This window comes from Gambusia affinis, linkage group LG01 (assembly GCF_019740435.1).
Source record: "Gambusia affinis linkage group LG01, SWU_Gaff_1.0, whole genome shotgun sequence".
NCBI lineage: Eukaryota > Metazoa > Chordata > Actinopteri > Cyprinodontiformes > Poeciliidae > Gambusia > Gambusia affinis.
This window is the reverse complement of record NC_057868.1, coordinates 14,574,772-14,597,055: the sequence shown is the minus strand read 5'-3', so window position 1 is coordinate 14,597,055 and position 22,284 is coordinate 14,574,772. Positions and strand designations below refer to the sequence as shown.

The window sequence follows — 22,284 nt, the reverse complement described above, 5'->3', positions numbered from 1 at the left end:
GTATAGTGACAGCAGTGATGAGGAGTGGCTGCCAGAAAACACCAAAAATATTGGAGATCCGGATGGTGAAGGAGATGCAGACAGTCAGGATGCTGAAAGTCAAGATGATGAAGGACAGGATGCAGAGGGAGGTCAGCAATATGAGGGAGCTGAGGAAAATGTCCACATGGTACCTGCTCAGAGAAATGTTCACAAGGGCCATAACTGCACTCTATGTCTGGAAAGTCCAAGACAATAACTTTGATGGAGACTTGCCACCTTTTCTAGGAGAAAGGAGAGTAAACGTTGATGGAAGAGAACCAGTTGATTGGACAATATTTCTTTTCCCTGGTAGTCAGGAGGTTAAGGGGGGAGGCCGTTGAGACCCTAGGTAGGGCCTGAAGATGCTCATCAGTAAGTCTGGACCTGTACTTGGACTTATTGGAGTTCAAGGTAGAGAAGAGCTTTTCACACGAGTATGTGCTCCCATAAAGACACATGGTCCGCTTGAACATTCAGGGAAGCTGGGTGGCAATTCTCTCAAACATTGCCCAAGCTTGTTTGCTTTTCCACTCACCTCCCTGAACTTGGTTTTGAGTTCAGAGTTGCACTGCAGGTCAATGAGCTCCATTTAAAGCACAGGAGGGGCATCTTGCACATCAAAGGAGAAGGGGTCCGCAAAAATTTGAAATGTGGCTCCGTGCGTCTTAAAGTCTGCAAATCTGTGATCAAATTCCTCCTGTAGCTTCAAAATGACATCCACATACTTCTCACCACTGAATGGTGTGCCTGCAGCCATGAGCGCTTTGCATGCTGAGAAATGGCAAAAGGTTTGTCTGAGAAAACTGGGCTTTCCATAACATCAGTTTCGCAGAGAATGCTCTCACGTTGTCATAGGCAGCACCGACAAGTTGCCACTGGCCTTGTAACTTCTTATTCAGTACATTAACTTCATTTGTAATATCAACAAGAAAAGCTAAGTCCATGAGCCATTTGGGATCACTTAGCTCTGCAACAACAACCCCATCTTTCTCCATAAAGGGTTTCACTTCTGCTCTCAACTCAAAAAATCTCTTCAATATGTTTCCTCTGCTGAGCCAACGTACCTCAGTGAAGTAGAGCACATCCCCATATTCTGACTCCATTTCCTCTAAAAAAAAGCACGGAACCTTCTGTGCTTTAAGCTCCTGGATCTGATTTGGTTGATGCATTTCACAACAACAGACATCACATTGTCAAACGTCAGGCATTTACTGCAAATACACTGCAAATGCACTGCTGATGGATAATGCAGTGCAGAGCAATGGCCTCCTCCACACTCTCCTCTTCCAGTTTTGACTCCATGTCAATAATGGAAAAGAAACAAGATAAGTCTTACATCGTAGATAGTTATTCAGTACAGTTATATTTAAACTATTCAAATGTATATATCAGATTCAAGCTCTGCATTATTAAGTTTAAAATATAGTGAATCAAATAGTAGAATGGACATTTTATTAGAAATGTTTCATACATTATTCAGAATGCAAAATATGCGTTTGATAGTTATATTTGTGTGGGTTCCAGCACAATGAGCACATATTGGGGTAGAAGGAAATGAGAGGGCAGATAAAATGGCAAAGATTCAAAATCCTATTAGTCTTACAGTTAAAACAAGTCACTCTGAGGGAAAGAGCATTGTTAAAGAAAAACTGATGGAAAAATGGCAGAAAAGGTGGGATGAAGAAAAAAGTTATATATACGTTTTTTATGCATGTGTGTATGAATATGGAAATGTATGCATATTTATATGTATAGGTAGGATTTAATTATTTTATTAATTATTATTACTGGTAGGAGTTTATATATATATACATAAATAGATAGACCATCACAAACCACACTCCATACCAGGAAGTGGCGGTAATGCTACTAAAAGTTTGTTGCCAATAAATGCAACAAGAAGAAGAAGATCTATAGAGCTTTGGAACATGACATCACTGCTCTAGGTCCATCGCAGGGCAACACAAAGGGCGTTACACCAAGTTACACAGTTACACACACACACACACACACACCAATGAGAACTTGGAGCAACAAATTAAACTGACTCTTATGAGGCATTTCCTGCTATTGCGAGAACAATTAAGAAAAATAAACAGTTTTTGTAACTTCAACATCAGACATATACATATGTTGTTGTTTTTTTTAATTAATATGGCAAAAATTGGTCGGGACTATTTTATATCCCTTGAATATTGGTCATGACATGTCACGATCGTCCATACCCAAACCTACGCCCATGGAGTCAAGATACCCACTGAACGCGGTACCGTAGCTGTCGTCTACACTGTTAAAAGTCACACTCTCGATTAGTTATCATAACGTTTTTCTATAAGTTACTTCCAATTAACAGAATGAGTTATGTAATTTCAACTTAATTTCCTGAGTTATTGGAATTTCAACTCGAGGATGTGAGTCAGTTCAGTGAAACATAAATTTAAATGTGTGAACATAACTTGACAATCTGAGTTTTAAAAAGGTAACCGGATCTTATAAAAAACTGATCACAACTGGCAATATTAATGCGAGATACAAATAGTGCCGGAAATTCGCTCTTTATCTGATAAGGGACTAAATATGATGTAAGATTTAGTCAGACTTTATAAAGTTCTCCATCCCAGTTAGAATTGCACAGTAAATGAAGAAGAGAAACACCACCTGACCAGATTAAGGACGTCGAAAGCAAAGTCGCGGATGAATACCATTTTTTCCTAGAACTCTGTCCCAAAGGCGTTCAAATTCGGCGGGACATTTTTTCGAAATGCGAGGCGAGCTGGAGTCATAGAAATAAGGTAAGCTGCATTTGTCGTTTTTTGATAATGCCATCAATTTTTAAAATATGTTAAGAGCAAAAGGTTCGTGTCTTTGTTGCATGTTTAAACACAGGATATAAAACAAAAGCTTGCTAATTGTCGAGGGCAGGAGTTAATTAATGCAGAAGAGCCTAGCTAAACGCAGTATGCTACTCGATTGCGCTTATAGAACTTTTCTTAAGAGAAAATACAAGGAGCTACCATGATTTTTGTATTGTACACTTCCTCAGAAACGCATATGTGGCGCTTGGTCAAAGTTTTTCATCGACGTGCTGACTGCAGCTGAGTTAGCGGCTTCCGGAAAGGCTGTGCATCAGTAATTAGCCGTGTTTCAGTAATTAGCCGTGTCCTTTGTTTGATGTGTTCGTGCTGTGTCCCGTTTCTGGTTGCCGGTGACAAATGCAATTTCACTGTTAAAGAAATTATATATATGTACTTACATATATGGGTATATACTTACTCGGATACATTTACGCTCTTGGTTTAAAAAATGTTTAGTCGGTTTATCTGTTATTCATAGCCAATATGATACAAACTGGTTTAATAAGAGGCACTGCCACACTTTTAGACAACTTATGAAAACTTTAAAGATGTCCATGTTAATGATGGAATGTAAAAAAAAAATATTTCTCTTGGGTGGGTATATACTGTAATGTTAACAAATTGATCAAATACATAACTTTTAGTAGTGATTTAGGCATAAAAACACTCATAAAACATAGTATGACAGTGCTGTAAGATTTTAGTTTACTACAGTCAATTAGATCTTTGAATTTCAAAGATTTGCCTTGCCCCACAATGCTGTTACTGATTATTTTAAATGTTAAAATACTTTTTTGTTTTGTTTTTCATAGATTTCTTTTATTAAGTTTATTGTTATATTGAGTAACAAGTTGTTAAGTTAATTGAGAAGATCAAGTAAATATTTTGTTTCTTTTACTGACAAAGTGCAACACCCATTTAGTCAGTGATTCCTTTAAATTGTTTTAAAACCTTGTGTTATCATTGACCCAATATTTTGTCTCGTCCATCATGAAGACAAACATGGAGGTGAAGCGCAAGATAATGGAGGCTGAAATGCAGAAGAAAGACCCAAATCATCATCAGCTGCTGGAGGATTTGATGGTTGCTACATTTTCTCAGCGTAGGAAAGACATTGCAGGAGATCAACCACACATCACAGAGCTCATCTCCCGATGGCCTGCTCTGTTCCATGAAAGACAGGTAATCGCACATCTGAAGTAGTTCCACCAAGAGATTTAGTGATTTAATACTGAGTTAAATGTGTCCTGACAAGTTTTATATTGTATCACCTCAGATTAGAGCAGAATTTACAAGAATCGTCACCGCAGACCTTCTGGAACCTTCTGGACTTGAAGGCCTGGTTCTGAGACTGCTGGAGGTCTACAAAGTAGCAACCAAATCTGGAAAGAAGCAGCCACTCAAAGACACTTTGGACTGCCTTGCAAAAGATGTGAGCAGAACTGAAGATGGCTAGAAAATAAGGCATAATTTGTTATTTTTGTTAAAATATATTCATCTTACTGCATGGACACAAATGAAAGGAGAAGGGCTGCTGCTCTGCTTGATTTGCCACGCTACATATCTGGGAAGATCCATCAACTGTCATCAGGATGTGTGATGCAAGACTAATATTACAAAAACTGTTTATATATTTACCTATTCCTCTTTCTTGCTATCATTTCCTAAAAATCTTTTTGTAGTGTTTGTGTTTGCAAAAACTTATTTTTAGTCCTTGTTAAGAGACATTACTTGCTGTTTACTACAGCCATGCATAACATCAAAATTTGATGTAATTACTTTGTGTATCCTGATTGATGTTGCTCATAGCCAGTTGATGGAAACGTGCATTATTCACATTTTCTAAATGTTAATACTAATGGTTATGCACTAAAACATTTAGCATTGTGCTGAATTTGTGAAAAAAACTCTCTCTCAGGGTTTTTGTGAGTTTGTTCAAACACTGATTGTTTTGCACTTTTTGGACTGTTTTTGAGAGATGGTAGCTAGTTGTATTGACTTTGCACTGCTACTGTTCAACGTTGTTAGAATGTTTTTAAAACAATGGTCTAATTTCTATGGAGGACTGAAACTCACCAATAAAGTACTTAAAATGCACCAATTAAATAAATAAGAGAACTTTACCCTGATATTTTTCCAGCTTAGTTCCTACAAACTATATTTTTTAGCACATAATTTAATACATATGGGTGTTTGTCCTTTACTTGTAGATGCATTCATGTCTTAAGTGTGTGTGTGTGTCCCCTTCCCCCAAGTCTTTTTAATTGTTATTTTTATATATCTCTGTCTTGTGTTAGGCCTTATTTTGCAAATAAGGTGTGCTGTCTTTCTTGGGTCAGCTCCTCCACTATTGGTCAACAGACAGGAAGGAGCAGAATCCATGTGCAGATCTGTTGACCAATAGTTGAACTTGCCCAAGAAAGACAGCCTGCCTTAAGATGGTCTCCACAGCCAGCTGACATTAGAAAAATGTCTCTGCCCACCTTATTTGCATAATAAAGCAGAAATGCATTAGGTAAAGTAAAAACATGAGACATGTAAAAGCAACTCCTGGGGAAAAAAAAGAGTTTTTGGGGAAAAAAGGATAAAAATAAATATTTAAGAGTCATAAATGAATCTACAAGCGTAAAAGCACTTTTTTTTTAATGATAAACTGTAAATTGTGCTAAAATCTATAATTTGTTGGAACTAAGGTGGAAAAATAAATATGGACATTATAGATGGTCAATGAAATTAATAAAACATTAGGTAAAGTTCTTACTTGGTGCCTGTTAAGTGCATTTATTTATTGAGATTGATATATATAGTTCTGTTTTTATTTATCGAAAAAAAACATTTCTGTCTTTGTCAGTTTTGATTCTCAATAAATGTCAACACTTCTGCTTGTCTTGGACAAATGTTTTCTTTTACACTTGATTTAAGGCTTGTCTCATATTTGATTGAGAAAGAACAATAAATGTATAATATTTGAAATGGAAATGTATTTTGTGTAATTATTTTTAGGAAACTGGTAAACTTGGCATTATTAGTGGAGAAAGTGAACAATATTTGGAAATGTTAGTTTACTTAAATTGTAATTTGAAGTTCAGTAGCTGCCTTAAACTCTTGAGTAAAATTAACTCAAAAAGGTAATTGGTATGAATACAGTTAGTCAGTTTAACTTTAAAATGAGAGTTGAAAGTAGATATAATTGTTTGCTACTTTAACAAAATAAAACAAGTTTTTTGAATGGTTGATGTAACTTTGCAAGTTGTTTAAACTCAGAGAATGAAGTTCATACAACTAGTAGTCATTAGTTAGACAAGTGGTATAACTTAATTATTTAAGTTCAAATGGAATATGATTGTAATTTTACTTGACTAGAGTACTCAATTTTTGGAGAATGAATAATGTTCTATAGTTAGTCATTTCAACTTATGGTATCATATTTAAACAACGAATTATCAGCAATTGGGCTACTTTTCTAGCTCGACATCCTAAGTTGGAAAACAACATTATTTCAAGTTGTGTTAACTTGTGCTTTTAAGGCAGCTGCTTAACTCAAGTTTTTAAGTTTAAACACCCTAATTATTTTTACAGTGTATTTTAACCATTTATTTGTTGCACCTCTGCATTGAAAGGAGCCAGTAGAAATGGGGAAGGCTTCTGATCAGGTGGCCCCTGAGGTTTTCAGCCACATTTCACGAAGGTCAGGCCCACATTATTCAAGTTGTCATAATTGTGATGTAAATGTAATAATTCATGCATGAGAGTTAATAACCGTAATTCATTTCAGACTTTTCATCGTAACAGAATAACAAAGTATACAATTTGAAGCTCCTTGATTTGACAGTGAACGTTCAGTGTGAGACTAAAAAGTCAAAGATCTTCATGCTTCGCCCATTCTTGTTTGTCTCACCGTCCCTCACTAGGCTGCTGTGATTCATACGTTTTTTTTTTGCCAATGTACAGTAATTATTCATGACAAGTAACACCTACTACGTGTGGGTGGGAGAAAAGCGAGTCATGTTGACATGTCTCAGCAGGCAAAGTGGCAGATTTTATCTCACAGGAGATCGTGTGATTTGAGGCGTTTAGTTTAGTTTGACCTTTTCTGATATATTCTTCGTTTACTAGAATAAATGCCTGTTAGATATTCAGCTATGCTGCCTATAAACAGTAAGAGTTCAATTTAAGAAAGGATCTCATAACACACGATTCCATTCATAAAGTTGATGTTAAAATCCAACAGGAAGTTGAGTGACCTTCCTTTCAAATTAAAGTTTTGTTTCATTTTGGAGAGGGACATTTTATTTTGTCTAATTAATTTCTTTTTATCTTATATTGATAATAGTCTGGTGAAAATAAAAATGTATGTAAATAAATAAAATAAAAGTATTTGAAAATGTTTAAAGTGTCAGTTTTTTTTTTTACAGGAGATTGGGTTTTACTCCTATTTCCAGAGGGCTGTTTCACAAAATTAGGATTCACTAATTTAGAAAAAAGAGCGAAGCTGTTTGAAGGTATTTATCTTAGATACATAAGTAGGGGAATAGCTTCCTCTGCTTTTCTTGTTGCTTTTTCTCTGGTAACGAACTGTTCCTTTGATTCAGCTGAACATTTAAAAGTAAACATTTGGAAAAAGACAATGATGTGCACAAATAGATCTTCATAGATTGAAGACGGCTTATAATGATGCATTAAGACTTTTGTTAAAAAAAAAGCCCAGATGGACCGGTCCCGGTGAACTGTTTGTATTTGCTCACATCAGCATTTTTTGGCTGTTTTAAGAAAGCTTACTGTGTGTATAAATCCATTTGTTGTTTAAATGAGTCTAATAATAGAATTATCCTACTGTTGACTAATGCTAAATGTAGTACAGTAAAAAACTCATCTGTACTTTGGAGACTTTGGTATGATTGCCTCCTGAATGTTTTATTTTTATTTTTTATTCTTTTAATGTACTTGTTTTCTTTTTGTTATGTAATTTGAACTTTGAGTCTGTAATAAATAATCTATCTGTCTGTCTGTCTATCTATCTATCTATTGCTAGTTTTAAACTAATTATATTTTAAGTTATTTTAAACAAATAAATGATAAAAAAGAAACTTCAGAATAGTTGGCTCTGGAGCCGGCTACCTGCACAGACCGCAGACTAAGTTTTTGATTTCTTGTGGTCTGAGGTTGTGAATCTCAGTGCAAAGTCTGAAAAAATAAGTTAATTATCATCTGAGCTGAAATGTCGATTTGTAAAGTATGAGGATTCTGACCATCCTCAAACTGAAAATCCAAAATGGCTGTCCAGTATGGCGTGGCTATCCGCCTCACGACTGCAGAGTCATCTGAGGAGCCATCAGGAGCCGTCAGGAGTGACTTATGCTTGAAGACTCAGGTGTAAAGAGGAGAAAAGGAAATGGTGAGAGTACAGTCCGCTTTGGTGCTAATCTACTGCTGACCACCTCATCTGATTAGACACAATCAATCAGTCTCACAAACTGTGGTTTGTTTGTTAGATAGTTGCAGATCCCAGCCGATTGTTGAGGCGTCCACCTGAGTTTTCTGGACTTTCTGACAAACAGTGGATTGAGCTCATGTGCAGCAGCCAACAGGACTACTGACTCTGAACTTGGGGCCAATTTAGATTGTCCAAGCTGGGATTCGGTCTTTATGTATCTGTTCTATTTGATTCTTCCAACTTGGAAACTTCAACTTCAAGATGATTTTGGCTAACAGAGTCCAGATTTTATCTAGAAAGGCCAAAAAACTTCAGTTAGATTCCTAAAGTGGATGTTACGAGAGACGGCTAGTATCAGCTAATTCTGGCTTCTGGATGACATTCTGGAAAACAAAACCAATCCGTTTTTACAGCTACAATTTCTTATTTTGAAACGCCACAACCGGAACAAGGTGATGACACCTCTAACTTGTTGGTGTTTTCGTTTTCCTCCCCTGAGCGAGTGACAGGCGAAACAGGAGGAGGAGGTAGGGAGCAGAAGTTTTCCTTAGCTTCGCCCGCTCTTTCTCATCATGGAGGCTCGGGGACATTTCTCCCGTGAGGAAATCAACAGCACGGTGTGGGAAGTCCCGGAGAAATACACGCTGCTGAAGCAGATAGGAACTGGGGCGTACGGCACAGTGTGGTGAGTGGATTGTGGGGGCGTGTGTGTGTGTGTGTGTGTGTGTGTGTGCGTGTGTGTGTGGAGCTGTGGACTCGGTGTATACACGATGTTCAGTTTCTGACGATGCCTACAGCAGCTGCAAGCAGCGTGTGGTGGGCCTGGGGTGATATCCTGTACAACACTAATGTCTGTCTGCCCTGACGACACAGCCAAAACACTTTCGTAAGATAGAAGCTTCCACCACTTCCTATCAAAAAGAAAGAAAAAATCACTTTCTGACACACAGACACCTGCTTTTCAGGTCAAAATGTGTTTTAATGCACTGTGGTGAAGGACGTACGGATAAGATATGGATTAAAGATGGCCTGCATTAATGTGCAGGTATCTTATGTTGTCTTATGTTGCTACATTATAAAACCATTGAGTCATGCAGATGAGAAAAGTATGTTGGGGTAAATATGGTGACTGCACTGGATTCATGCAGCATTACCTGTGCACAGTATTGATTTTAATGCTAATGCACTCTATTACTTTGCATTTATATCCTAAAAGGTTTGAAAGCTTTGACAGTATAATGGATTATATTATATCCAGGCAGGAGTCAGTATGACAACCATGAGTAAAGATATTGCTGTTCATAATATTTATTACCGTGTGTAATATAAATTAAAACAAAAATCCAAAACATAATAGCTTTTTTATGCAAAAGAACAACAATTATTCCTACTGCCGTTAAAATGGCGCAACATACAGGTTATTACAGTTATATTGATGTTATCTGCTATTTTTGTTTGACCTGCGCAAACTGAATGCTAAGTTTAGTAACAGTTTTAAACCTTTTATTGTGCAAAATAGTAAATTTTCTTGGCAATTTCTTGAACCATTATTATTAATGCCCTTATTAATTAACCTATGTTTTTATTTTGTTCTGTTTTTTTTATGAGGGTCCATCTGAAAACATGGTATGAGTTAATGGAGTTTATAAGTTTCTTATTTCTTCTTACTCATTTTCAAGCATGTTAAGATTATTGTGGTACAAAAAATACGTGTGTTTTGCGTTGTTTGTTCATGTCTGTTATTTTATACCTCTATCATGTTAAAAATAAATAAATAAAATAAAAGATAAATAAATTATAAAGTAACACAAGTATAACAAGCTAATAGTATTTGGTCTCAGCTATAAATGCTTTTAGGATCCTGGAACCAGCTATCCATTTTCTTTGAAGCAGTTGATTGTTTTATCGTTTTTGGAAAAATTTAAATGTTAAAAATTGTTATGGAACTAACAGGTTTCCAGTTGGCGTCATGATATTTAGGTAATATAAGTGAATGCATGAGAAATGTGTCTTGTTGTTCCCTACAGAACCCCATGCATCAGAAATATTTACTTGCCACTTAATTTATTAATATAAAAAGCCAAGGTAAGTTTATTTGCACAGCACATTTCAGAAACAAGGCAAATCAGAGATGAAAACATAAAACATCCAACATTAGATTTACTCAGCTGTCATTGTTAAAATAATCATGATACGATATAAGACTAAAATGAAACCACATTCCAGTTATGATTAATCAGGAGTTTATCTAAATTAGATCCACTTCAAAAAATATGTTGACTTTCTTTCAGAAAAAAACAAAATGTGTTTTTAAGTTGTGTCTTTTTCCAATTGGCTTCCTCAAAAAAAAAAAAAATACATATAGTGCAGTTCTAATCAGCTGTGTGTAAAATAGTTTATATTTACATTGTGATCCTGTGTACACGGATGAAAAAAACAATGAATCAGGCTGAACAGAACAAAGTGGAAGTTAAAAAGGGCTGAATTTTAATACAAACAACATGTCGTGAACTCTGCCACCTTTACCTCTAATTTCCCCAAACATCTTGTATAAACTCATTATGGAAACAGTAAAGCAAAGAGGTCGTAGAGATGGTACACTTCATTAAATGAGCGGTTTAAGGTACTGTACTTCCTGCAGACGTACGGTGACATGCATGAGCTGCTGCTCACGTACTGTAAGCGACTGTAAAATCCTGTACCGGTGCGTCAGGGCTGAAAACAGCACTAAGCACGAGCGATTTGTGTGGTGTTTGTTAAGTGCATGAAGCTCCAAATAGTCTAACAAGCCTCTCCTCCCACATATTGGTGCTCTGCAGATCACTGCAAGCGTGCACATCAAAAGTTGCCAAACATTTCCATGCTGAGCCTCAAGAAAAAGAAAAAAACAGCAGATCACCAGTCGTTCTTTGTACCTAGATGCTAATCCTGTTGAAGGGCAAAACCTCAAGGCTGCTCATCCTTTCATTTCCCCCCTGCTCTGGCTACACGGGCGCCTTCGTAGCGAAACCCGCACAGGGTTAGCACCGACCTAATGATGCGTTGTTGCTGATGTGTTTCATCTCCTTCCTCCCACAGCTCGGCAATGAACGAGAAGAGTAAAGAGAAAGTGGCCATAAAGAAGCTCCACAGGCCCTTTCAGTCGGAGATCTTTGCCAAGAGGGCGTACAGGGAGCTCCGGCTGCTCAAACACATGAAGCATGAGAACGTGAGGAGATGATATTACAACAGACTACAAAAGTGTTTGTGTGTGTGAGTGTGTGTGTGTGTTTTTGTTGTGTGTAGTTTCTCAAAATGAAAGTCTTCCAGTAAATAAATCACTTGCTTCATCCAGCTCTCATTCCATGCAGGTGATAGGACTCCAGGATGTGTTTACACCTGCCTGCAGCTTGGATGATTTCCAGGACTTGTGAGTACTTTTTACCGCACTGACATCGACTTGCAACATATGAGGAGCTTGGGACACACCTGAGGCTCTGGGAACAGGCAGCTGTTGTCGGTTATGAGAAGTGGGCAGCAGCTTTTCTCTTTGTCCTAGAAATTACTGCCATGAACTGCAGTATTGTTGTTTGGAGAGCATTTTCAAGTAATATAATGGTAATGTCATGATAATGCAAGAACGCATTCTCAAAGATCAATCAACTAAAGTTTAAAGTTTAAAATGAACATTTAACACTGGAACTGGAGGATGTCTTAAATATCCAAAATACATACACAAAACAACAGAAACAACAAATAAAATTATTTTTGAAATCTCTGTAAACAAAAATAGTCCTTCAACAAAAGGGCTAGCTGAGCCCAACGCACTAGACTGAAGACTTTTGTCATCCAGTTTTTGGTAAAAAAAAAGAGAGAAAATAAAGAAACGATAAATCATGCTAACGGAAATTACTGAGCTTGCTTAAATTTATTATGCAATTAATTTATTTATTGCTTGCCTAGGCAGGACTACACCAAATTACTTTCATTGACATGCTGCAACATATTTCTGTTGTAGTTGAAATATGTTACAAGCTCGACTAGCTTGTAAAATGTAGTTTGGGTTTTGCTTTCCAGGGAAGGCCTGTTCATCTGGATGAAAGTGTGTTCTTAAAATGATTCCTTCATCGTAAGTTTAACTGTCGCTAAAATAATTCCCTTAGCGGCACACAATAAAGGAACGAGACAAATAAAAAAGGTTCATTTTAACTTCTGCATTTTGATTCAGCGCCCCGTACTCTGATGCAAATGAAAATTGCCTAGAGCAACCAAAAATATTCAGAGATCAACTGAGTAATAAACCTTTTTGTAAAGTTTAGATTTGTGGCCTCGTCTGAACTGAACAGGCCTCAGTTATTTGCCTGATGGTTGGGTGGGGCTTGGACTTCTGTGGCGAGTTTCTTAAACCTACAATACATTCAGCATTGAGAGAACCAGACGAGAATACACAATATAAACTCGTGGTAATCTACTTGTTAGAGTGTAAATAGAAGAGTACATAATTTAATCTGTTAAGAAAATAAAGAAAGTAAGAAGGGTGCAGAATCAGATTACAACAAGCACAGCACACTGCATGCACACACAGTTCCATCCTACAGCGCTCTCATCAATCACACGTCCCCGACGGTTTGACCTCGACTCACCTCATGGTTGCAACAAGCAACAAGACGGAGCTGGAAGACACTAAACAAAAGATAACAAAGGTAGAAGTTCCACTGCTTATGAAAACAGCAAAATCTTAGTTAAAGTAACACGTTGAGGCTGTAATTAAAGTTAATCAGTTGGGTTGAGTTGGGCTCGGACACAATGCCTATGGGGTTTTTTTAAGCTTGATCTAAACTCTACTTGTGTGCTATTTATTCCCAATGTAAATCTAGCTGCTATGAAGTCCTCAGATGTTTGTTTTGCTTTGTCTCCACTCAGCGGTACTGCGTGGGTCGGTGCGTGTTTTATGGTATTAGGGAGAATGTTTCCACTGCCAGTTGGACTCTCAGTGGGCAGATGGGGTTAAACCCAAACGCCCAACATGGCACACTAGTGTGAGAACAAACACATGATGCCTGGCTTGTCTCAAAAAGTGACATCTTTCTATCTCCCATCACTGAACGGTGTTTGATGGCTGTAGCTCCACCTTAACTGTACCGTTGTTCTATGGACCTACGATTGAAGGGGGTCCAGGAATGTCCCGCTTTTACAATCTAATTGGTGTACCACACTGACATGCGCCGTACCACTCAGTGGAAACGAGGCATTTGAAAACCAAGGCGGTCCATGGTAGCTTTGGAAGAACTGTAGAGATCCACAGCTCAGGTGGAAGGATCTGTCAAAGGCTACTACGGTATTATGACTAATAGCTAACTATTTGTTATGCAATTCAAGAATATGACCTTTATGGAAAAGTGTCAGGATGGTCAGATAAGACAAAAACAGTTAATTCAAGGCACTAACAATAAGACTGGAAAGCTGCTGAGACTTAATTGTAGAGTAGATGGAGCTAAATCAAGGCTAGCCTGGGAAGAAAACCCACTAACAGCCACAAAGGGCTTAATGGTGAGGCGGCGGTTCACCTTGCAGTTCAACAACAACAATCCTAAACACACAGCCACAGCTACAATGGAGAGGTTTAAGCCCAGTCAAAGTTTAGACCTAAATGCAACTTAGAAAATTTAGCAAAGCTTGTTGCAACAGATGTTCTCTGTCCAATTTTGGGGATCTTGAACCTTTTTGCACATAGGAATTGGCAAACACTTCAGATGTGCAAAGCAACTGTAACTGCAGCAAAAGTTGTCTTTACAAAGCACTGACTCATAAACAGACAGCTTTACTGAACAGCTGTATTCACAGTTTAATTAAACAAAGGTAGATATTAATGACGAAGTTCAAACCTTATAAATGGGACTGAATAGAAAAGCATGCTGCACTTCTTTTAGGGGTTTTTCAGGAGTATCTTCCAGTGGAGGCTGAATCTCTTTCAGACCCACTTCAATGTACACAAGCCTCCTCTAAGCTAAAGCATAGCGCTACAGCTTTAGCAGGGTGGGGGATTTAGCAGGGCATTCACACCTGTCTCATCCTTCCCCTTTTACATCTCCACATCTTTTCCCCAGCTACCTGGTGATGCCTTACATGTACACTGACCTGTCAAAGGTGAGGGGTCAGCTCTCTGAAGACAAAGTCCAGTTCCTGGTTTACCAGATGCTCTGTGGACTGAGGGTGAGGCTTTTCCCAAAATGTTAAGGATGTAAATTTTATTTATTTATTTAAAAAAACAAAAAACAAAAAAAAAAAACACATAAAAGCAGCTTGAAGTTTAGATGCACAAATAAAAAAAATGTAACTTTGGTTCTGCTTCTCCTTCTGCAGTACATTCACAAGGCAGGAATCATCCACAGGGTAAGCAGCTGACACAACGTCCATTGAGTATTAAAAAAAAATTTGAACTCTGCACATGTTTAAAAAAAAAGATTCCAAAGATTTGCTTCTGCCTACACTTTACTGTTTTTTATTTTAATAAATAATAAATAACGACTCAGCAAAAAAATCTGCCCCAACTGGTCAGATGAGTCGAATCCCTCTGATGTTCGACTGCATGTCTAGAGTTGTCAGGCCACACCCAGGGTCTGCAGGTTAGTCTTACGTTGTTCCTTCCTGCTTCAGTCAGTTCATTATCTTCTCCATCCAAACGTACTGAAGGGCAACCAAAGCGCTCATGGCTCTGAGGATCACAGAGGGATGTTTAAAAAGGCATCAGGGAGAAACCACAAGTCTGTCCCTAATGGAGGCTGATTATCGGAATAAGAGTTTGTTAATTAATTTCTCTGTAGAAAACTATCTGGGTTTCAAGAGGCAGAAGTAAAGTCATTAATTCTGCTTCTGAAGCCACTCAAGCCTCATTTCATGTGGCATATTTATGCCACATGTTGTTTTTAAAATGTTTCCCAACCGAAAGGCATCCTGCTGGTTTGTAGAGTGACTTCACAGTTACAGAGATTGCCTTCAGATTTCCCAGTTTCAATATTGTCTGTGTTTTAGAGAAGTGTGTTCTCATCTTTCCTCATATCTCGATTTCCGCAACATGTTTTACATAAATTGAACGTGTTTGTGGTTTTTTTGTTGCTGACAGGATTATCTTTAGGCATTTTAAACAAACCCAAAACCAGTATTCCCTAAAATTACTGGCAGTCCTGGTAAAGTGTAAAGTACTACTGCTGCCTTTTTGTTATGTTGAACCAGTATTCCCATTTTCCTCTGATTTCAACAAGACATATTTATCTATACAGCCACTGTTCACTGCATATTCTCCTTTTTCTTACCTTTCGATACAAATATGACTCATGGTTGTTCATAAAAGTCCCTGTAGATCTGCAGTTTCTGAGCAGGGGGGATTTCCAGTAGCAGTCAGTCTTGCACCAATCTAAAGAAGCCTCTGACTGAAGACATAAGAGTTGAGAATGTGATTCTTGCCGTATATGATGGGTGGAAGAGCCGTCCTTATTCTCTGCTCGTTGGTCCTGATCTGCCTTATTTGTATCTTCGTTTTAACTTCTCTGGGATTTGGTAACGTAGATCTATTGTTATTAGAGTGTTGGGGATGCCCATCAACTCCAGGTCGTAAAAAAATTAAATAATAAAATGTGAGCAGCTTGTTGCCATGTTCATGAATCATAAAAGATATCCAAAAGTAAAAAAAAAAAAAAGTATGAGCAAAAATTGTTCCAGCTGCACGGCTTTCGAAACCAGAGGGAATGATTGTCCAAACATTCAACGTCTCAACCAAAAGAAATGATTAACAAAAGTCCACAAAAACAACAAATCAGAACTAACGTAGCAGAGCTACTTCAGCACGCCTTGAGCAGAGCAACTCTAGAAACTGAATATGAATAGAATTTGCCTGCAGAAATTGAAAGACAGGAACATACTGGACACGGTACGCATGCAAAAGGTTCTTGCAGTGGGCCGAAATGAGCAGTTTGTGCAACGTGAGAACAGCTGTGATCCCTCATCTCTTCCATATTAACGTAGTTTTTTTTATTCTTTAGTAAGCTGTGTCCATGCTGTGTCTGGTTGGTGGTGTGGGGATTTGTTGAGTGCAGAAACCGGTGCCACCATGCTGTTCCTCTGCTAAGACCCAAACCTGTTCAGGTGTCACCAACACCTGGTGACGGCTCACCACATTATGTCGCAGTATCAAAATGCTTCGTAGCGTTTCGGGTTTTGGCTTGCGGTTGGATCGCTCGATGAGGCTTGTGCTAAAGGAGAAAAACAATCGTTTCATGACGCGTTGAAACAAACAGCTGAGCCTTGTTGTCCCCACGGGAACTGAGACGGTAAAGCTCCTTTTGCTGAGCGAGGGAGTCCAGTCACTGTGATTTCTTGTTAATTACTGTGTGACCCACTTAGCCATCACTCATCTGATTTCATTTTGCAGGATCTTAAGCCTGGAAACCTGGCTGTTAATCAAGACTGTGAACTGAAGGTACGAGATTTATAATATGAATCTTTCCAAAGTATTCATTCAAACCCTGAAGTCCTTTAGATTTAGGATTTAATGTTACAGACCAACACAAAGTAGCACAAGTGGAAGGAGAGGGATGTATTGTATAGAACATTTTTGCAAATAAGAATCTGTAAACTGGGTTGTGTTTGTATTCAGACTCTAATATGATATTACAGGTATTTCTTATAATTTATTCTGAAAAATGTATTTTCGCCGCAAGACTTTGGATTTATCGTTATCATGATAGATTTCAATTATTGATGTTGACTTACATAAAACTGAGCATTATTTTTGCTAGTGTCTCCGCTCCTTCTTCCACAAGTGCATCAATAAATACCAGTAAATTTGAAAATATGGTTAAATGGAGTCACTTTGTAAAGTTTAGTGATATAAATCACACTTTTGTAAGCAAGTGGCGTCCTGAAGAAGCTTATTTCAGATGAGAAAGTGTTTCGAGAACAATATTTGTGTTTGTGACGCTATGAATGCTGTGCCATGCAGTTACAGTACAGCGAGACTATTTATTGCCTAAAAAAACAAATAATAATTTTTTAAAAAAATCATAATCTTTATTGTTATCACAATAGTTCCTCAAAATATTGCGATCAAATTCTATGTCTGTATCGCCCGCCTTAACTCTGACACTCTGAAAGAAAATCATGCGTATGTGGTACAAGTATTTTTTTTCCTGTTTTTTTTTTTTTTTTGCTAGATTGGACAGACGGCGACCTTGAAAATTACATTTTGATAGGGAATCTGAAACTAAAATATTGATCTTACCATTCGAGAGTTGATCCAATACTGATATCAGTGTTATCAGTGTTTTAGATCGATCCGCCCACCTTTATTATTTACCTTCCGTTACACAAATACTTTGTGTTGTGTGTCACATTAAATCCCAATAAAATATGTCAAAATTAATAGGAAAGTGACTAAATGTTACATTTCAAGGGTTGTGGCTTCCTCTGAACACACTGTAGATGCCCAGTTTTAGTTTATGTTTAAAAATGCATTACATTCATATATAAAACTCTTGTTTCATAACACTAAGCATGTACGTTTCCATGTAAGATATTTAGAAGCAGGTTGTCCTCGTTGCGTTCAGACATGGTGTGCTCCTGATGCAGATTGTTACCAGTTTCTCTGGTGTGCGGTACAGATCCTGGACTTTGGGCTGGCTCGCAGTGCTGATGCGGAGATGACGGGCTACGTGGTGACCCGTTGGTACCGGGCGCCTGAGGTCATTCTGAACTGGATGCACTACACCCAGACTGGCAAGACATCTGTAGCTGTTACATATTACTAATGCACTCCTGTTCTCGCCTTACCGTTCTGTAACTCTGAACTTTTGCTCGTCACGCGCAAACTTCCTGTTTCACATGAAGCTCGTGTTTTTGCTTTGTCTTTGCTTTTTAGGGTCAGCAAGTTCCTAATCTGGAATATTAGTTCTTAAAATGCATTTTTATGATTGGGTTTCATTCTGTAACATCTTCCTTGATATTTCTTTTTTATTCTTTTTTTTTTTTACTGTTAGCCTGATTGAACCGCCCTGACGGTCTGTCGTTGTGATGGGTCTGTCTCTCTAGGATATGATTTTAATTTTAGAAGCAAGTTGCTCAAAACACACTGCGGCACACAGAGAGCAGCTTTTTTGGGATTGTGTTACTCACCAGATGTTCTATGGCAGACCGTTTTAACATAAATTCAGTTTTACCGCCCTTACATTCCAGATATCCCAAATTGTTTTATGATTAGACGTTTAAGTAATTTAAAATATCTCTAATTATGTTTTGACTAGACAAAATACCTATTTGATTTAACTCTAATTATGTTAATACGGCCTGCCACAGCTGTTCCCCATTTATCTGTTGTGAATAAGGACTGAGTGGTGCCATGTAAATGCCACCTTCCTCATTTTTATTCCGCCTTGCTGTAGATATGGTATATTCTGCTTTGGTTGTTGCTGATGTTTCTTTCTCTTTCCCTCCTCCTTTCAGTGGATATTTGGTCTGTGGGTTGCATCATGGCTGAAATGATCAACGGAAAAACCCTCTTTAAAGGAAAAGACTGTATCCTTTAATGTTTGTCATCTATCAATCTGGTTTTTTTATTATTTTATGACTGTGTGGTAATTAAAGAGGTTGATAGCATCTCTTACGAGACGGAACGTGTCAGTTTGATGAGAACAATAAATCTGGCACTAAGTGGATCACATGTTACTATTACCACAAGCTACATATTTGAGCAACATGTTTCCTGATATCGTGTTTTTACTTTAGATTTATCTACTACTTACTATGTACTTTACAGATTTATAGAGCCTATTAGAAATTAAAATTGGCTCTTTCCTGTTTTTAATAAATCTGTCATGTTTTTTTTTTTTTTTTAAACCACATTCCCAGTGCTTGTTTTGCAGCCATCAGTGATTAGCCAAAGGATTTTTGACCGTAACCCTTTAATAACCAGACATGGACCAGCTATCACAGATCATGAAAGTGTGTGGCGTGCCCGGACAAGAGTTTATACAGAAGCTTGAAAGTCCAGAGGTAAGACTTGATGCAGTGTCAGTATGTTGATATAGCTAATAAAAGTCAGTCATAATTTCACTCAGAGTTCTTTATTTCATATTATTTTCCTAATTAAGGCTGCCAAACTAATCGTTTTCATGTTGGCAAAGAAAAACGACCATCTGCTGTCATCATGATCAGCAACCAGAGCTTAACAGATCTTGAGCGTATCATGCTAAGATGTCATTCTTAAAAAAATAGTATATGTCAACATTATATGTATAGCTTTAACCTTTTCTGGATTAAACAATATCCACAATAAATGTGTTTATTTTGAATTTACTTGATTATGACCTTTTCAAGGAAACATTTATGTTTATAGTCCCTTAAGCTAAAGGCTGTTTTTCAACATTATTGTACTATTTATTAATTTCACCATGAAAAAGGAATGTTAAAATGAATCACTTAAACCCAAAATTAATGTTATTTAAAGTAAAATATTAACACGTCTGTTACTTGACTTCTGTTGTTGATTTCTTCTTTGACACAGGCCAGAAGTTACATTAAGGGCCTCCCTCGCCATCCTAGAAAAGACTTTTCAACATTGTTTCCCAGAGCCAGTGAACAGGGTGAGTTCAAATGTATCATTGTCTGATACAGTTTATTTAATTATCTATTTTTAACTTCATATGAAAACGTTTCAAAGTGCTTATTTAAAACGCCAGACTTCAGTTTTTCATTTGGTTGTTTTGGAAAGAAATGATGATTTTTGTTTCATTTTGGCTCTGAAATATGAGCACTTCCTCATCTTCTGTACTACACAACTGTAGTGGGTCTCACCTCAGGGGGAATGAGTCTGTCTACAGGAACGAGGTGGAGCGACTGACAGCGTGGTGCACAGATAACAACCTGATCCTAAACAGTCAAGACCAAGGAGCTCATGGTGGAGGTCAGGTGGAGAGGATGTCAAACTTCAGTTTCCTGGGAGTTCATAATCTGATCTGGGACGTAAACACAGCAGAACTGGCAAAGGAAATCAAACAGAGACTCTATTTCCTGAGAGTCCTCAGGAGAAACAATCTTTCTGAAAAACTGCTGGAGTCCTTCTCTCGATGCTCTATTGAAAGCATCGTCTGCTATCGTCTCTGTGGTTCTCCGGCTGCACAGCAGCACAGAGGAAGACTCTACAGAGAATCAGACAATCTGCCCAGAGGACCATCAGCTGCTCTCTGCTTTCTCTTGAAGATATGCACAGATCCCACTGCCTCAGGAAACCAGGAAGGTTTTAAAAGACTCCTCACACCCTGATCACGATTTGTTCCAACTGCTGCCATCTGGCTGCAGAAACAGGAGCATAAAAGCAACGACAAACAGACTGAAGAACCGTTTATACCTGGTAGCCATGAGGGCATTAAATGCCACCTAGTATTATTTATCAACCAATTTCATTATAGTCCAAGTAATTTTATTACATATTTTCCATAATGGCAATAAAGATTATTGATTGATTGAATAGTAATAGAGATGTTTGTATTCTGTAACAGAACTGACATAATTGCTTTTCTGTATTTTTGCACAATAATAATTTTAGATTAGTGGCATAGTGTGACCTCAACATTACACAGTTTCATCTTTGTGTGGAGCCTGGCATGTGTCAAACCCAACGTCTCTGATGCATTCTTTGCGATTTTTCTTTAACTTTGATATTTTCCTGTGTTTTTTTTTTTGTCCATGGCAGGTATTGACCTGCTTGAAAAGATGCTGGTTCTGGATGGAGATGAAAGGCCCACTGCTGAGCTCGCTCTGGAGCACCCGTACTTTGACAATTTACGGGACCCGGAGGACTTTCCTGAGCCTACGCCATACGACGACAGGCATGACAATGCAACCATGTCCCTAGATGAGTGGAAACGTAAGTGGTGGGGGAAAAAAGGAAACACTGGTCTTTAGGAAATAAATGTTATGAGCTATGCTTAAAAAAATGAATATGCAGCAAACATCCTAATTTACTTTACTAAAAACAAGGCAAAGTCCAAGATGGAGAGCCATTTTTTTAAAAGTAGCAAACAGAACAACTGCCAGCAGTAAATGTTTCACAACCTGAGCTCAAGGTGAACCAACGACATGGTCTGTTTTTAAGAAAATTGGGAATTAAACAAATAGACCTCAATTCAGACATGAATTTCTTCTTTCTGTTTATTTGTTTTCTGCATGCTGCTACAATAAAAGCTTTTTTTTTTATATATATTTTATGGCAATTATGTGCCAATATGGATGGATTTAACATATTTTTTTTTCTGCAAACAAAAATGTGGTTGTGTAGAAGAAAATCAAACTGCTCTCCCCTTTCTCTCACAGGGTTATGCTACAAGGAGGTGAATAGCTTTGTGCCATTTCCACGGCGGGACTCCAAGAGAAAAAACACTCTTACTATCTCTCCATGAACGTAACTCCCCTACAAATACCACACACAGCCAATGGTGCCCTTGTATATTCCTGACCCAAAATCACACTATTTCTTTTACTTTGGAGGTTTATAGATTCAGTGTTGACGGTGATCTATTTAAATAAAGATTTCCCCAATTTCTTTTGGAAAGTAGACTTATTTCTTAAATGTAAATTGTTACATGTTGGTGAACCGTGTTGCAAGTTCATTGTGACGAATTACTGCAGGATTTCCTGTAAGATTTAATGTTATACCGTTTCCCAATTAAACAATAAGACAATATCTGTATATGCTTTTTTTCCCCTTCCTGTTGCATTGTGGCATCCTTTATTACAACACTATGGTGTAAATATTTAAGTACAAATCTTTTTTGAACATGCTTTTAATAAGCCAAGAAGAAAAATGCAGGGCATTGAGGCTACTGGATTTCTAGAAGGTAAAGGGATACCATGTAAATGTACACTAAGTCACCAGTGCACACTGGAATTTGTCTGGAAGACACTGTGACTAATAAGATTTTAACACTGTTCAAGGCCTTGGTTTTA

At 37.7% G+C, this 22,284-nt stretch overlaps 1 protein-coding gene and 1 long non-coding RNA gene across 2 annotated transcripts in view; one reads left to right on the top strand and one right to left on the bottom strand.

Annotated features, from left to right (window-relative positions):
* The first annotated feature begins 8,790 nt into the window (after positions 1-8,790).
* On the top strand, positions 8,791-22,025 carry mapk13 (mitogen-activated protein kinase 13). The gene is made up of 12 exons (XM_044110819.1): positions 8,791-8,995; positions 11,389-11,518; positions 11,661-11,719; positions 14,397-14,502; positions 14,653-14,682; positions 16,718-16,765; positions 17,946-18,060; positions 18,784-18,855; positions 19,253-19,332; positions 19,844-19,922; positions 21,032-21,205; positions 21,652-22,025. The coding sequence occupies exons 1-12, from the start codon at positions 8,883-8,885 to the stop codon at positions 21,735-21,737; spliced, it is 1,092 nt and encodes a 363-aa protein (XP_043966754.1). The 5' UTR covers positions 8,791-8,882; the 3' UTR covers positions 21,738-22,025.
* The window catches only part of LOC122827807, a 9,534-nt gene continuing 2,199 nt past the window's right edge, over positions 14,950-22,284 (bottom strand). The window contains exon 2 of the long non-coding RNA XR_006370126.1: positions 14,950-15,719. This is a non-coding gene — a long non-coding RNA (uncharacterized LOC122827807). The remainder of the gene's footprint in view (positions 15,720-22,284) is intronic.